The sequence below is a fragment of the Mesocricetus auratus genome, unplaced genomic scaffold (genome assembly GCF_017639785.1).
Source record: "Mesocricetus auratus isolate SY011 unplaced genomic scaffold, BCM_Maur_2.0 Super-Scaffold_6730, whole genome shotgun sequence".
NCBI lineage: Eukaryota > Metazoa > Chordata > Mammalia > Rodentia > Cricetidae > Mesocricetus > Mesocricetus auratus.
Window position 1 is genome coordinate 78441544 of NW_024429184.1, and position 16808 is coordinate 78458351.

General features: G+C 45.4%; 1 protein-coding gene across 1 annotated transcript in view; it reads right to left on the reverse strand.

The window, feature by feature from the left end:
* Positions 1-979: 979 nt before the first annotated feature.
* The window catches only part of Loxhd1 (lipoxygenase homology PLAT domains 1), a 143220-nt gene continuing 127391 nt past the window's right edge, over positions 980-16808 (reverse strand). The window contains exons 39-41 of the mRNA XM_040741564.1: positions 13287-13419; positions 11878-12036; positions 980-2011 (exon numbers count right to left, since the gene is read on the reverse strand). Of these exons, the coding sequence (XP_040597498.1) occupies positions 1531-2011; positions 11878-12036; positions 13287-13419 (773 nt within the window). The 3' untranslated portion in view covers positions 980-1530. The remainder of the gene's footprint in view (positions 2012-11877; positions 12037-13286; positions 13420-16808) is intronic.

Genomic DNA, 16808 nt, shown 5'->3' on the forward strand with positions numbered 1-16808 from the left:
CATTATTCATCCACTTATCCTTCCTTCTTTCTTTCCTGCTCTCCATACACTAATCTTCCAATACCTGGGCCTTATTATAATTCTGGGGTCACAAAGATAAAGTAGACCTTCTGGTCCATCTTGAGGACTCATGGTCCCATTAGAGAGGCACCCACCTCCAACATACCATTCATAGATGTGGGCATATGAGGTCTCCCAGATTTATCTTGAGGGAGAGATAATGGAAAGATTTCCTGGCAGTGAATAAAGACCTCGAGTTGAGACAAAGAGCATAAAACACAGGGCCTGGTGAAATGGAGGGGTGGATGGGCAGCAAGGAAACTTATACCAGAGAGGGGAGCCTAGAGGGGCACAGGAGGGGAGACAGATGTGAGGAAATGATGGAGAGAAGTACCCTGGGCTTGGAGCTGTAAATGTCTTTCCCAAGCTAGAGGTGGTCCAAGTCTTAGGAGCCTGGGGAATGGGTGGGTAGACGGGTGGGGGAGGGGCCCTGTGGGCAAGCGTACACCCAAATGAACAGAAGTATCAATAGTTTCATTGGGAGTTTTCAGTAATGGCTTCTTCAGATCCTGACAAGCCCTCTAAGGAACACAAAGCAAACAGGGTACATGGAAGATATCAAGAAACTTGACCGTGTATGGTACATGGTGGAGCCAGGCCTGCCTTATCCCAAGAGCAGCAAGCCAACAGCTATACAACATATCAACAACAGAATGAAAGCCCTAGCGATAGTAGATGCCACATCCCACAGTGAGACCACCACGGAGCACACGTCAGAGGGGCGTGGCAGAGAGGTGGTGTGGACTCTGAGCTGAGGATCCTCTCCGTGTTATGGTAGGGGCTCTGAGAGGACCAGAACAGGGGGCAGGCTGGCAGACAGACAGACAGACAAGCATACAGGGGTGGGGGTGGGGTGAGGAGGATCAAGGTGTCAGGATCTGAGAGCACCTATTCTCTTGGTCTCTGTTAAGTGGAGGAATTATCTACTTTTCACCAGCTCATAGGGCTCCCAACACTTCCTCCTGATGTTTTTCTGCATTTGCCTCTGGGTTTGTTGAAACTGGGGAAAACAGATAAATTTCTTAGCACACAGATGCTCAGATGAGCTCTCTGTGGGGTGTGGTTGGTAATAATTTAATTAGCCCAGCTTTTTTGGGGAAAAAGTGTTAATTAGTTTTTGCTTAAAATACACGTCTTGACAACCTCTTCTTCTCCACTTGTCTCCCCTGAGTGAAGCTCCGATTTTCCATCCACATCCAGCCGCAAGCCCCGGCCTGAGTACCAATGCTATTAAAAAGAAAGAAAATTAAAAAAAAAACTATTTTGCACAGTCACAGATTATGCCATGTCATGAATATAATTCCTGTACGGTTGAGAGATGCAGAAGGTGGCTAATGCCACAAAGAGTCACTTGCAAGGAGCAGCTTCTGATGTGAGTACGAGATCTCAGGTCTGCGGCCGTAGCCCCACCCCCAGGAGGTCTTGGGTGATGGTTGATGAACACAGAGTAAAAGGTGTGGCCAGAGCATCTTAGACAGATGGGAAGAGGTCTCGCCAGGTGAGTCCATCCCCCCGAGACTTGTCTAGCCACCTGCCACAGTTGAAGATGGTGGCCACGCCAGTGCTAGTGTTGGTGACCTCCACCTTCTCCACCAGCCAGCCTGAGTAATAGCCGCTGCCGTCATGCTCCAGCCGGACCTTGCGCAGCTCTCCCAGCTCTAGCGTCTCCAGGAAGAAGCGGTCAGTGCTGCCCCGCTCGAAGAGGTTGCGCATCTTCTGTTTCAGTTCCCTTTTGCCCGTGTCCCCATTAGCTCCAAAGATGGTCACAAAGATGTTGGCATCCGTGCCCGCCCCTGGTTCGTAGCCTGTTGTCACGATGATCTCGTACTTGACTGGTACCAGGCTCTGGATTTTACTGGCGAAGCTCTCTGTCGTCTTAGTAACCTCAAATACCTTGAAGTACTTCCTCTTCCTCTTGAGCGGGATGAGGCAGTCACAGTTAAAGAAGTACCTGGCAGAGCATTAAAGAGAAGACAGGATTCAGCTCAGGAGACGCCACCCACGATACCGAGCGAGGCTGGACAACCCTTCCTTCTAGTTGTTCCTTGTTTCTTCTAATTCTTTCCTTGTTCCTCGTATTCCACACAAAATCCATAACCCAAACCTGTTGGTCCTGTCTTTCCCTACCCCATCCCCTAGTATCTCCCTGTTTGCTCTGCTATGATAAAAAAAATCACCATCCTTTCAGGATAGATATCAGGAGTCTGCTAACTTGTCTCTATGCTTCTTGCTCCCTAGGTTTGGAATAAGAAATTGCTACGGGTTCTTCCCAATCCAAGTTGTTGTAGCATGCTGTCTTCTGGCTCCTGTTGAACTCTCAGCAGCTGTGATTTTCCACCCACAGGAGACTAGCATAAGATGGAGCCCACTATCATTCCATCATGGAGCGGGAGAGGGACACATGAGCATTTATAGGTAGTTAACCATCCCCAGATGTGGGTCATGCTAATAAGGTCCTGTCCCTCCTTGAGAATTTATAGGCAGTTAATGGTTCTGAGCAGGAGGGTATTGTGAAGCCCTGCCCCTCTCTAATGCCCCTCTCTGAGAACAGTGAGGCTATCCGTTCCTGAGGGAGAAAGTTTTTCTTCAGTTGTTTAGTTGCTTATTACTTTCCTATATGCCTTTAGGTAACCCCAATTAAACTCACTGGTTTACCAGTCTAGACATGGATGGAATCCTTTCTTTGTTCTGCATTGGCCTCCTATCTGGAGTGAATAGCTGTTGGCTCATCTCCCCAGGAAACGTTCCCATAACACTAATAATTTAGCAAGTTTTGAAATAAGCAGTCCTGGTGCTTGCTAATGACTTCAGGAATGAAACAATGGAAAAGTGTGCCCAGAGGTGAAGACACTGGGATGTTTGGAGAGCAGTCATCCTACAAGGCTCTCCACAGCAGTGGCAAGGAGCCCACTGTAGGAGATCCCTGCTGGGTCAGCTCACACGGGGAGCCCCCAGCAAGTGTCCAGGGCTAGACGGAACCATTGTTGGCAGAGTACCTCTAGATCAGAAAGAGGGAGAAACTGTGACTGGAAATTGCAGTATTGGGCAAAGGGGCAATTCAGTCTGAGCTATAGTCTCCACTGGACACAGAAACAGGACCAGCCCTTGCCCTTCACCCTGTGATAGCCTGCACAGAGGCAGGACCTGCACCTGCTGCCTCCAGAAGAACCTTCCAGAGGGAGGGTTTATATCAGCACCCACCCCGTGAGAACACACACAAGACAGGCCCAGCACCTGTGCCAAGCATCTGCCTAAGTGAGAGACCACAGAGGTGGCTACATCACCCATGATCTAGGCACACCAGAAGACACACAGGCAGGTCCTATGACTATGATCCACCCCTGAAATGAGTAGCACCAATGTCCTTCCTCTGGGAAAACTCTAGAGAGTCCTCACACTGGCAGAATCAGCACCCAAGTCCTGTAAGGGACAGGTTGCACAGGCTAGTGTATGATTGGGAGTCTCCTTGCCTCGGTTTCTCAAGTGTTGGGATTATTTTAGGCTGTTAATTGCATCTCTCTCTCTTTCTCTCTCTCTCTCTCTCTCTCTCTCTCTCTCTCTCTCTCTCTGGTGTGTGTGTGTGTTCACACACATGTTGGCACACACACATGGAGAGGCCATAGGCAATCTTATATACAATTCTTCAGATGCTACCTACCTGAGTACCTGAGTAGGGTCTCTTTTTGAGTCAGGGCCTCTCACTGATTAGACGAGGTTGATTGGTCAATGAACCTCAGAGACCTGTCTGTCTCTGCTTTCTCAGCACTGAGATTACAAGTGTGTGGCACCAAGCCAGGCTTTTCTGTGGGTCTCGGGAATCAAACTCAGGTCCTTATCCTTGAGTGGCAAGCCCTTACTGACAGCTATCGCCCAGCTCTGACTGCATTCCTTACCACGTTTCCTTTTGATTCCATAGTCACTTGGAGCTGCCTTTATCCATTTTTTCTATTCACCTCCTCTTGTATTTTCTCTGTTGCTCTCAATACTAATTTCTAGCACTACTCTGTGTCTTTACTCCCTCCCCACCCAAAGTATCTAATATCTTAGGACATGACATATTCTGTCTCTTATCCCCTTCAGTTGTTTACATTGAAGGGTGATTGCTTTTACCTGACTACTGCCATGTTTTCCTAGGTCTATGTATCACCTGCAGTCACTATGAAGACAGGATTGTACTCTTGGAGCAAAGCTGGAATGCAAGCACGCAGACTGTGGTTTAGCCTCACATCCAGGCCAGTGAGGATAAATGACATCTTGACTTTCCCACAACCTAACACTACCTGAACATTCCAAATAAATAGACTGAACAAATATGCATGATTAAAAGTAAGATAAAAGGCACCCAACCTTCAACCCAATGTACAAAACCCAATGCAGAGACACAAGAAATATATGTAAAAAATCAAGCAATGCAACTCCCGAAAATCATTAATTCCACCATAATGGACTACAATGAGTGCAGATGAGATGTAATCCTAGGTAATAATTAAAAATGGTTATAAGAATGTTGCACAAAATCAAAGAGTACACAAATAAATCTCATAATAATCATAAAGAGAACACACACACAAACTGCTGAATAAAATAAAGACGTTAATGCAGGATATTAAAGGGAAATTCAATAGAGAAAAATACTATTAAAAATGGAGAGGGGAGAATGGAAATGAGAGACTCCATGAGGGAAAAACCCTTAGTGGAGAGACTCACCAATAGAATATATTAAGTGAAAGACAGAATATCAGGGCCTGAATATAAAATAAATTAAAACATTCAGGCAATTGCAATGATAAAACAATAAGAAAGCACAATGGAACACCCGAGACCTATGCGATGCCATAGAAGACATAAACACAGAAGATGGAGTTCAAGCTAAAGACATAGTGATCATAGTCAATAAAAGCATAGCAGAAATCTGCTTAAACCTAGAGAAAGTGATGACCAACTAGACGCAAGAGCCATTGAGAATGCCAGGCATAAAGGACCAGAAAAGAAATTCCCCACATGAAACATTAAATGAAACATTAAGACAATGGAGATGAATTGAAAGCTTTGAGAAGCACCAAGTAACATATAAAGGCACCTCCATTGGTGTAACAGCAGATTTCTCAACAGAAATTCTAAAACCCAGGAGAGGATGGGACAGTATATTTGAGTGCTGAAAGACAATAACTACTGACTCTGATTACTACATTCAGCAAAATCATCCCTCATTTAAAGAAAAATAAAAACTTTACATGCTAAAACAAGCTAAAGGAGTTCATGAGCACTAAACCAGCACTACTAAGGATATTTGAAAGAATCTATCTACTGTAGTGAAAAAAATATCCATGAGATCACAGGAAAGAATAAACTACACTAGAATAGCATATAAGCAGGAGAAGGGAAGCACCAAACATTACAAAATAGCAAAATGACAGTAGTCAATAATAACTACCGATATTAATGATCTCTATCTTCTAATCAAAAGACACAGGCTATTAGATTGAATTTTAAAAAAAAAAAAGCCCATCTGTTTACTGTCTACAAGAAACCCACCTCACTGGAATATATGAGCACAGCTTTAGTGTGAAATAATGGGAAATGATACTCCACACAAATGGAATTAGGAAACAAGCAGGTGTAGTAAAACTAATAGCTAGCAAAATAGGCATCAAACCAAAATTAATTAGAAGAGACAAAGAAGGCTACTTCATATTGATTAAGGAACAGTCTACTGAAAGGATATTGCAATTGTAAACCTATATGCAGTGAATATTGACCAATTAACTTTATAAAACAAACACCAATTGATGTAAAGGTACAGCCTGACCGCAACACAATAATAGTGCCCCACTCTCACCAATAAGCAGGCTATCTGACAGACAAAACCAAATTAGCAAAAAACACCAAAGAAATATCACAGCTAAATGCCACTGAATATCAAATGGACTTAACAGACATCTACAGAATATTCCACCCAAACATTGCAGAACATATTTTTTCTCAGAAGCCCATGTAACTTTCCCTAAAATAGATGACATTTGAGAACACTAAACAAATCTTAAAAATACAAGAAAGTTTAACTAATTTCTTCCATCTTTTTAATTTTGAGAATATAATTTAGTTGCAACACTTTTTCCTTCCAGTTTCTCACTTCAAATTCTACCCTATCCCCTCCCCCACTCTCCTCCATTATATCCTATCTTATTGCGACAAAATAAAATCAACAGCAAGAGAAATGATAGAACATCACTCATGAAGATTGAGCATACTACTGAATGATAAATGACCCATTCAGGAGATCAAGAGAGTAATTTCAAAATTCCTAGTATCAAGTAAAAATAAAAGCACAACCTACTGGAACCTGTGGCACATGATAAAAGCAGGGTCAGGATGTTTATATCTACAAATGCTTACATTTAAAAATTCAGAGAGGTCTCAAATAGAGAGCTTAATGGTACACTTTAAGGCCTGGAAACATCAGATCACGTCAAACCTAAATCAGTAGATGAAAAGAAATAATAAAGATAAGGCAGAAAGAAATGAAAACCAAAAGAATAATACAAAGAATCAACAAAGAGTTGGTTCTTCATAAAGATAAACAAGATTGAGAAACCAAACTACTGGAAGAGAAGACCCACATCACTAAAATTAGAGAGCAAAAGGGAGATATCACAACAGATACCAATGAAATTCAGAAGATCATTAAGACATACTTGGAGAACTTATATTTGAGCCTCTAAGATAGCTAGATGATAAGGGTGCCTGCTAACAGGCTTGACAACCTGAGTTCAATATCTGGAACTCACCTTGTAGGTGAGAACCAACCTCCACAAATTGCCCTCTAATTGTCTCCCTCTCCCTCTCCCAGAGTATTAAAAAATGAAAACACAGACTACGTAAATTTCTATGTATACATATGTGCAAACATTAAACCTAGATGACACAAACAATGTAAATATATGTACAGCAGGCAATGAGATTAAAACATGATTATGAAGTTTCTCAAGGCTGGGCCCAGATGGATTCACTGGTAAATTCCACCTGACACAAAGAAAAACCAGATTTTCTTTATTGTATGTCACAAACCAGAAAGGAGGATGCTACCAAAGCCCACTATAGGACGGTAGGATTACACTGAAATTAAAAACAGGTAAGGGCACACACACACACACACACACACACACACACACACACACACACAGAGAGAGAGAGAGAGAGAGAGAGAGAGAGAGAGAGAGGCCAATCTCCTTGATGAACATAGAATAATTACTTGTAAACTGTATTCAATCATACACCAGAAAGATCATCCAGGAATGTGAAGATAATTCAACATCATAAACCGATAAATCTACTCCATCACATCATAGATTCAAGGATAGAAGTCACACAATGATTGCAGAAAAGATTTTCTCACAAATGCCAACTTCCCTTCATGATAAAATCCCAGAAGAAACTAAGAATAGGACAATGTAATGATGATCATCTATGACAAACTTGTATCTAACGTTGCACTAAATAGGGAAAAAACTCAAGACATTCCCACTAAAATCAGGAATGAGACAAGGGTGCCAACTTTATCAATGCTTATTCAATACAGTCTTTGAAGTCTTAGCTATAGCACTGAGACAAGAAAAAAAAATAAAAGGGACACAGACATGTAAGACAGAAAGAAGCCAAACTATTCATACCTGCAGATGATGTGACATTGTAAGATTGTAGCAGAATACCCAGAATCAATAAACACTGTCAGCAAACTAGCACAATAAATGAAAATCAGCTGAAGACCTCTACAATGAAAACTTTAAAAAACCAAAAGAAAGTGAAGGCAAGGGAAGAATGGATCAGCAGAATTAGTTTAGTGAAAATGGATGTAGATTCATTTGCAATCCCCATCAAACTTCTGAGTCATTATTTACTAGAAACAGACACTCCCAACCACTTCCAAATGGATGATGCTGGAGGTACATTCCCAACCACTTCCAAATGGATGATGCTGGAGGTACACTCCCAACCACTTCCAAGCTATAGTTCAGAGCCACAGTAACAAAAGTAGCTCAGTATCCACAGGGGGAAAAACATAGTGGGAAAGATTAAAAGACCTAGATTTAAACTCACAGCTATAGACACCTAATTTCTTTATTTTAACCAAGATACCAAATAGCGTATGCAAAGAAAACAAATAGTGCAAAAGCCGGTGAGAGGGAGGGAAAGGGGATGCTTCTACACTGTGGTGGGATGTAAAACTGGACAGTTTCTATGAAGGTTAATGCAGGATTTCTCAAAAACTAAAATAGAATTGTCATACGACCCAGGCATTGCTCCTCCTGGGTGTAAATGTCAAGTCAGCACTTCACACCCATGCTCACTGAGCACTGCTCACAGGAGCCACGCCCATGCTGACTGAGCACTGCTCACAGGAGCCACACCCATGCTCACTGCAGCACTGCTCACAGGAGCCACACCCATACTCATTGCAGCACTGCTCACAGGAGCCACACCCATACTCATTGCAGCACTGCTCACAGGAGCCACACCCATGCTCATGCAGCACTGTGCCCAGGAGCAATGTAATAAAACCAGCCTCGGTGCCTGTTGACATGAATGGAAGGAAGAACATGGCATGCACACATGACAGAGTTTTATTGAGCCATGAAGGAAAGGAAAGGATGTCATTTTCTGAAAAATAGATACAACTAGAAATCATTATATTGGGAAAATAAGCCAAACTTCAAACTACTAAAAATCACATTTCCTTTCCTTTAGAGATCCTAGTTTTTAATAAAATAGATACTTAAACAGTTATGCCTGTATATGATGTGGAAGGAAGATTGGGACGGCAGGAGACAAACAGAAAGGGGGTACAGGGAGAAGGGGAAGAGAGTAGATATGGTAAAACTCCATGGTATACTTGAAAGAAACTGACCTTACAGAACCCGATACTGTGCTGTGAGTAGATGCTAATGAAGAATTAAGTACTCTTTTACATCTGTTCATTTATTTTGTAGCTATGTGTTTGAATGTGGGCAAGCACCTGGCATACGCTGCTGTGAAGGTCAGAGGACAATGCGTAAGAGTAAGCACTCTCTTTCTACCAGGGACAAACTAAGGTTAGCAGGCTCGGCGACAAGCCCTTTCACCTGCTGAGCCACCTCTCAGGCCCTTGATGCCAGTACAAACATTTTAATTGGAAAGAAAGGGAAAAAGAAATTTTGAAGGTAAAAAATGATCATACCTCACAGAAAATTTTTGTTCTGTTTTGAGAGCTCTCCTCCACAGATTTGTCACTTGATGTATTTGGATATTTTACATACCAGAATATCTTCAAAGAGATGCACATTCATTGTTCAGTTTAAAATTCTTTTAAAATGTGAGGGTTTTTTGGATTAGATTCATCAATATTCATGATTGGATGTAAATGCACAAATTGTATGGTCACATACATGGGTTTCCAAGTGTGGTCTCTCCCTTCCTCTCTGTTTGGCTACGCCTCCTTTCTCTCTGGTTCCTACCTCAGCACCCCGCTCTTACCTTAGATAACCCACATGACAGCCGAGGTTGCAGCCTGCCAGACTTCCTCCCTTCCACCCCTTCTGACAGACCCACGTACACACAGACATATGGGGATGGCAGTGTTCTCCTTTCTGCGTGGCACCGTACAAAATGCGTTTTCCTGTGTCTTGGTTTCCTCACTTGATAATACTTCCTGGGAGCTGCTCCAAGTCATCTGGTACACATTTAGACCATTATTTTAAATGGCTAAAAAATTCTCCGGTACAGATACAAGGACATGTTTCCTAACAGAACTGGAAACGCCACCCAAGATGTGGGACTCAAAGCCAGTGGGGTCAAGATGCTGGATGGATTCGGGGGAGGGGCTGTAAGACTAAGGCTGAAAACAGTCTGGCTTAAAACTCGGGTGTGGCATAGTCACTCCTCTGTGGACACTGTTTCCACAGGGATCAGGAAAGTATCAGGAGTGTGAGGTCCTCAAAGTGCCCCTGATGGCTGCCCCTAATGGGTAGGACCTAGGGAAAAGTTCATCTTTTACCCACTCTTTGGTCTTACTTGAATTTTACAGTGATTATATATTGGATAAATTATTCAGATAAAACAGAGTATGATTTTGTTTTTTTAAAATAGATAACAGCCTCTCCATGTGTCCTTCCACTGGAACCTTGAAGGTATTAATGATGAATAAGAATGCCAAGGTCTGTGATAAATGTATCTTGTGCACGGCTCTAGGTTCTATCCCCAGTATAAAAAGCACACTGTACATATATATACATACATACATACATGCAGAGAGAGAGAGAGAGAGAGAGAGAGAGAGAGAGAGAGAGAGAATTAAGGTTACCCCATACAGTGGACTAATGCTAAGTGTTGGTCAGCGGGGTCCCTTAACCCCTAAACAATAGAAGCTATTGGCATTGTTCTTCTTCATTCACTGAAACAAGATGCTAAGATCCTGCTTCTGAAGACACTTGAGTCATAGGAGTTGGAGATACCTGGCTGTCGCTTCTTTGTGGGCAGTGACCCCCTTCCTAGGGAAAGGAGGGGCTTCACCGTGTGAAATGAGCAGGGACAGTTCCTGGAAGCAACATGGTGGGAGCAAGACCAGCAGTGGCCCTAGGTGAGATGGCCTACAAGCAGCCAGTGCATGCCAGCTTGTGGGCCATGTAACTCGTGTCTTATCCCACCAGGTAGGCCTTGGCACTGGCTCTGCCCACTAGGCTTCCTGGCTTCTTCTCAACCTCTCCCAGGCCTTTCAGTGGCTTAGAGCAGTGGTTCTCAGCCTTCCTAATGCTGTGACCCTTTAATACAGTTCCTCATGGTGTGGTGACCCCCACCCATAAAATGACTTTTGTTGCTACATCATAACTATTTTTCTATTGTTAAGAATCATAATATAAATATCTGTGTTTTCCAGTGGTGTTAGGTGACCTCTGTGAAAGGACACTTCAACTCCCAAAAGGATCAAGCCCCACAGGTTGAGAAATACTGCCTTGGGGCCTTTCCTGGCTTACTGTAATAGTCCCAAGTAGTTTTAGCTTTACCAACTGATAGTTGTGACTGTGCTTCCTAGATATCTAAGGCTCTTACTCTCTCAGAAATAGTCAAGTCTCCAGACCCTGATGGCAGAAATGCAAAATCATAGGCACCTGGAAAGCAGGTGTGCTATTGAATGCCTGGGTGACCTATTCTTGCCATAAAAGACGTCCTCATGGAGGCCTCCTAAGCCACTCGCACAGGAACATCATTTCTGTGTCATTATAGAAGGAGGGAAGGGAGGGAGGGAGAGAAGGAGAAAAGGCTCCACTATCTACTTCTGTGTGCCTTCCTTCATGTTTTTGTAAGGAAATCTCCCTGGATTGAAAGGCAGGAGACACCCAAGGTCACTTAATCTAGTCTCCTGTCTCTGGTGGTAGATTCATATAGTTCAGATACCTCTAGCAGAGTGGTTTTCAACCTGTGGGTCTCAACTCTTTTGGGGGTCAACTGACAATTTCAAAAGGGTCACCTAAGACCATCAGAAAACACAGATATTTACATAATAACAAATTGCAAAATTACAGTTATGAAGTAGCAACAAAAATAATTTTATAGTTGGGGGTCACCACACCATGAGGAACCGCACTAAATGGTCACAGCATTAGGAAGGCTGAGAACCACAGCTTTAGCACATAGCAGCTGCTTCTTCCCGTCCTGTCTTTTGGGTTTATTATATTCATGAACAGGGTAACCTTGGTCTTGAAGAACACACCTTCCCACACATTGCCCTCTTGCCTATGTGTGGTTGAAGTTCCCACTGTACCCCAGGCTCAGCTCTGTACATACACATTTCCATACTCCATCTCAGTGATGGTGATTGTCTTGACATGCCAGACTAGCTCTCTCTTGGGGATGAATCGGTCCTCCCTGGCCAGGTGACCCACGCAGAGGGAGGCAATGTCTCCCAAGAAGATGCTGTCAAACTCGAATGTGTCTGTAGTCCCCCTGCAGAAAACCAAGATGTGATCAATGAGCTGCCTATGCCTAATGATGCAGGCAAACACTTAGTGAAAAGCCTACTGTATTCCAGGACGGTACGGAAGGAACATGTAATGGCACATCCAGCCTGGCATTACGTGAGGGATTCAGGATTTAGGCTAGGTGGTTTTTTGTTTGTTGTTGTTGTTGTTGTTGTTGTTGTTTCTGGTTTTCTTTTCTTTTTATTGACAAGGTTTCTCTGTGTAATAGTCCTGACTGTCCTGGAACTCACTCAGTAGACCAGGCTGGCCTCAAACTCACAGAGATCTGCCTGCCTCTGTCTTTGTAGTGCTGGGATTAAAGGCATGCATCACCATCGCCCTGCCAGGCTAGTTTTTAATCAAGACAATGACGATGAGAAAACCCTGCCAGCTGCCTGGTTCCCGCATGTAAATGTCAATCACTAAGCAGGCTGGGACTTGGAGGAGGCTGAAGACTGGGATGTGGAGCTGCAGAGGGAGGAGAAGGAAGAGCTCTCAACTAAGGATCTATCTTTGAAAAATCTTATGACAAGAGAAGTCAAGCACTGGGGGATCTACTTGGATGGAATTTGAACCCCTGAGGACATGGTAATGAGAAGGCAGGGTGTGGGCAGTCTGCTGGTACCAGTTTGAGGAGCACAGACTCTGTCCTCACGGAAGGGGGATATGAATAAAAGGTTGAGGTAAACAGAGTGGGCTGTCCTGCCAAGTTAGTGTGTTGAAATCTAACCCTGGGTGATGGAATTTGGAGCTGCGCCCTTGGAAGGTGGTGAAGTGGTGAAGGTGGGGATTCTGTGAATGGAATCTTATGAAACAAACCCCAGGGAGCTCCTGCACTCTCTTCTGTTGCACCAGGACACAGTGAGAGGACCCCCACCTGTGAACCAGGAGGCAAGTGCCACCAGATACCAAATCTACCGGCAGCCTCAAGAACACGGGAAAGAGGTTTCAGTTGCTTGTATGCCACCCTGTTTCATATGGCGGCTCGGATGGGCTCTGACAAGGGAGGTTGAGCAGGGAAAGTGGAGGAACAGAGATGACATGAGCATCTGAGGCCTCCCGGGAGAAGCAGAGGGAGAGCTCTGGGTTGGGATGTGGGCTAATAATTTCCAGGGAATTACAGGTCTGGCACACAGTAGGTTCTTTCTGGTTAGGTCCATCACTCAGTGAGGGATATTATTGGGGTCCCTGGGTTACCCTCCCCACCCCCATTCCATCAATCATCCTTCTTCTTACTTCCGAAAGGCCCGCTGTCTGGAAGAATTTTCCACAAGGAACTCCTTGGATCTGTTCTTCCTGCCCTCCAAGATGAGCCAGACGTTCTCTCTGGTTTCGCCTCCGTTGCCAGTTTCTATGACAATCTCGTAGGCTGCAGGGAGGAGGTGGGAGAGGGTCAGCAGCAGGAAGCAGCCACCTGCCAACAGCCAGTCCCTCCCCCTTGGGGACTTTTTGTTGACCTTAGGCCACTGTTCTGGGTGTAGGAGGCAGGTTAGCCTTGCTGACACCAAGGCACTGTCATCAGAACTGGTGACAGGGGCCTGCAGTGGGCAACCTCTTGGCTGGCCGGTATGGAAATGTGGCAGCCATAGAGAAGGACACAGGAGGTTGGGGTGAGTTCTCAAGAGATAGATGCTGGGGTCTGATTCTCACAGCGGCTGAGCCAAACTAAAATACAACATAGAAACCACATCCCCAGAAGATGAGGGGAAAGGGGCAGAGCAGGCCTGGCTACAGGAAGCACACTCCAAAGAAGGGCCCCAGAGAGCACACAGCTCTGCCCCATTTCCCTCAGACTCACAGTAGTCCCTGCCTTGCTGTCCCCAGTGTGACTGCACTGGCACCTCTCCACCAAGCTTCTATAAGGGATGCCAAGTGTCAGAAGTACCAGATGGGGGACTAGAATTCGCTTTCTAGCCCCAGGGATCTAGCTCAGCACTGAGCATCCCTAAGACAATGCAATGATGCCATAACGTAGTAGCAAAGGTGCCTCTGGATTAGAAGAGCTGTTGTTTGCACGTCTTCTGTCTCAGCTCCTAGTGCCTGCTCTCTTTCCGTCTCCAGGCTCTGACCTGCTAACTCCCGCATAGAGCTCTGCCAAGCTCCCTCTCTCTCTGAACGTGTCCACTCACTCCTCATCTCCTTCTGCGTTTTTGCCTTCTTAGGAAGGCCTCTGCCAGTGCCGTAATTAAAGGGATAGCCTGGTCCACAACACCTCCAGTCTGCCTCGCCTCACTGTTATTTCCCCTTGTTCTCAGCATCTTTAACATTCTACTATCATTTCATGTATCCATTATTGCTTATCGTACCCCTCTTCTCCCTTCCTAAGTGAGAGCAGCCTCCACAAGGGCAGGTGCTCATTAACAAATTTCCAACTGCCAAGAGCAGTGCCTGGCACATGGCGGGCCCTCAGTAAACATATTTTTAAATTTTATTATTTTATGTTCATGGTATTTTGTCTGCATGTATGTCTATGCACAATGTGTGTGCAGTGCCCAGGGATGCTAGAAAAGGGTGCTGGATCCAGTAGTTACAGATGGCTGTGAGCCACCAAGGAGGTGCTGGAAACTGACCTGGCCTCTTGAGTGCTGAGGCATCTCTTCAAGCCCCTCCTTCCCACCCCCACCATGTCAGTAAATATTTACTGAAGGAAGGGATGAATAGCTGTGTGGACCAATCACGGGAGCCTCCCGAGGAAGGGAGCCCTGGAGCGTGGCCTTGGAAGACAGCTGTGATACAAGGAGCAGAGGGGAGGATGGAGGTGTGTCCCCAGGCAGAGGGAAGAATGTGAGTGAAGGCATGGCATGTGAGGAAGCATGACATGTGACAATGTGAGGAGGCGTGACATGTGATCCAGCCCAGGGATGGAGCCTGCATGCGGGAGTACAAATGCTTGCCTGAGATGACCCTTGTGCATATAGAATAAATAAACAGATGACACATGACAGCCATGGGAAAAGGACAGGGGAGGACAGTGTGCTTCTGGTTGGCATCCAAAATTTGACTGCCTGCCCTTGTCAGGACTCTTGCCCATCGGGGAGCTCCCTGCCACGTGCTGGGATGGTCTGAGCCTTTCTCCCCAGGGACTTGATCTTTCCTCCTTCCCTGAGACTACCCAGCAGTAAGAATTCAGGCTGGTGCTGCCAGCCGCTGTCTTCCTGGGGTTCATGGAAACTTGCACTAAGTAAGTTAACATCCTGGGGGAAATCAAGCTGAGAAAAGAACGAGCCACACTGACACTAGTGTCACCTCTGGGGACAGCAAAGTTGGAGCTAGAGCCACCTCAGGTTTCCAAGTTCTGGGAGCAAATACATTTCCTGAATCCAGCAAAGACACGGTCTTTAGGCATGTTCCGTGAAGAGTCCTAGCCTCTCCCAGAAGCTTCTGTTGGGACCATAAGAGGATGGAGGCTTCGAGAACACGTGGGAGGGTGAGTTCTACCACCTGGTGGAGCAGTGCGTGTTCCATCCCCGGGGACTGACCAGCAGAGGAGATGTACCAGAGCTGGAAACAGTGCAGATACACAGTCAAAGCAGACCTACAGGCTGTTAAAGTAGCAGATAGAAAAATGAAGGGCTAGGAAGGCAAAGGCCCCCTTCAGCTCGAGGGCGTTCCAGCGGGAGAGGTGCGTGAACTCCCAGGTGTGTGTGTGTGCACATTCGCACACGGCAGCATGCAATCTCCCTGTTGAAGCCAGACCCTGGGAAAACTGCAGAGCAATGCTTGATGGCCCAGACGTCAGTGTTATACATGAAGAGTGCCGGCAGCTCTTGGCTCTGGGGGTATGTTGGAGTTACCTGCAGAGGTGAATGTCTGCATGATGGCTGGAGCAGCTTCTGGGGATATTTCAGAGACCTGGAGATGAAGCCTGGAAACAGGATGCTGGCTGATGTGGGCAGCGGATAAATCAGACGTGCCAGCCAAGTCCAATAGGGAGAAAGCATCCTAGAGCCATGCGGCTGGCCTTGCATAACCTTTCTGAAGTTTGTTCTCTTGAATTTTTGACACAGAGGTGTAAATTGCACCCTGTCTTCTCCTTGCGGGTAGATGTAGGGTTTCCAGGGCTTAATGGGAGTATGGTATAGAATGCCTTCACATAGGTGAGGCTTTGTTCAAGACTGAGGGGCTGTTTATACTCATAGACCACGTGCCCCAAATGACCCGGGGTCACCAGCAGGAGAACTCCAGGAGGGTATGGGAATGTCCTCTAAAAGTCAGAGTAGGGCATGGCACTTCTGACTTCTCAGCGTGTGCATTTGTCTCAACATTAAATAAAGGCAGCTGAGAGTTGGGATCAAGTTCAGAGCATGGCACTTACAGGATCAGCTGCCACCTGGGAATAAAGTTGTGGTTACCTGTCTGTCCCCATGTGAACAGCACAGGTGCTGCTCCTTACACAATCACAGTATTGACAGGTGGGTCCAGGCCCTCTCCTGGCTCCCTGCTTATACTCTCCTGTTTTCCACACCTACAGAACTCACTCCACTCCCAACAGCCCGAATTCTGCATGTAATGGCAGCTATTTGGCTGTTTGGAAATCTGAGAGGGAGACTTGGCAACGGAGACGGGCTTTACGGAGTGTTCCTCTTCTAAACACCAATGGTCTGAGCAGTCTCCATTGCTCATGTTGGCTTTGTGTGAGGAGCTTAAACGTCCCCCCTCTGAGTACATCATAAGACTCTGTGTAAAGAGAACACTGCTTCTATTCACTGAGTCCCAAGGTCCACAATACTCCAGAGGATGGGCAAACATGAGTGACAC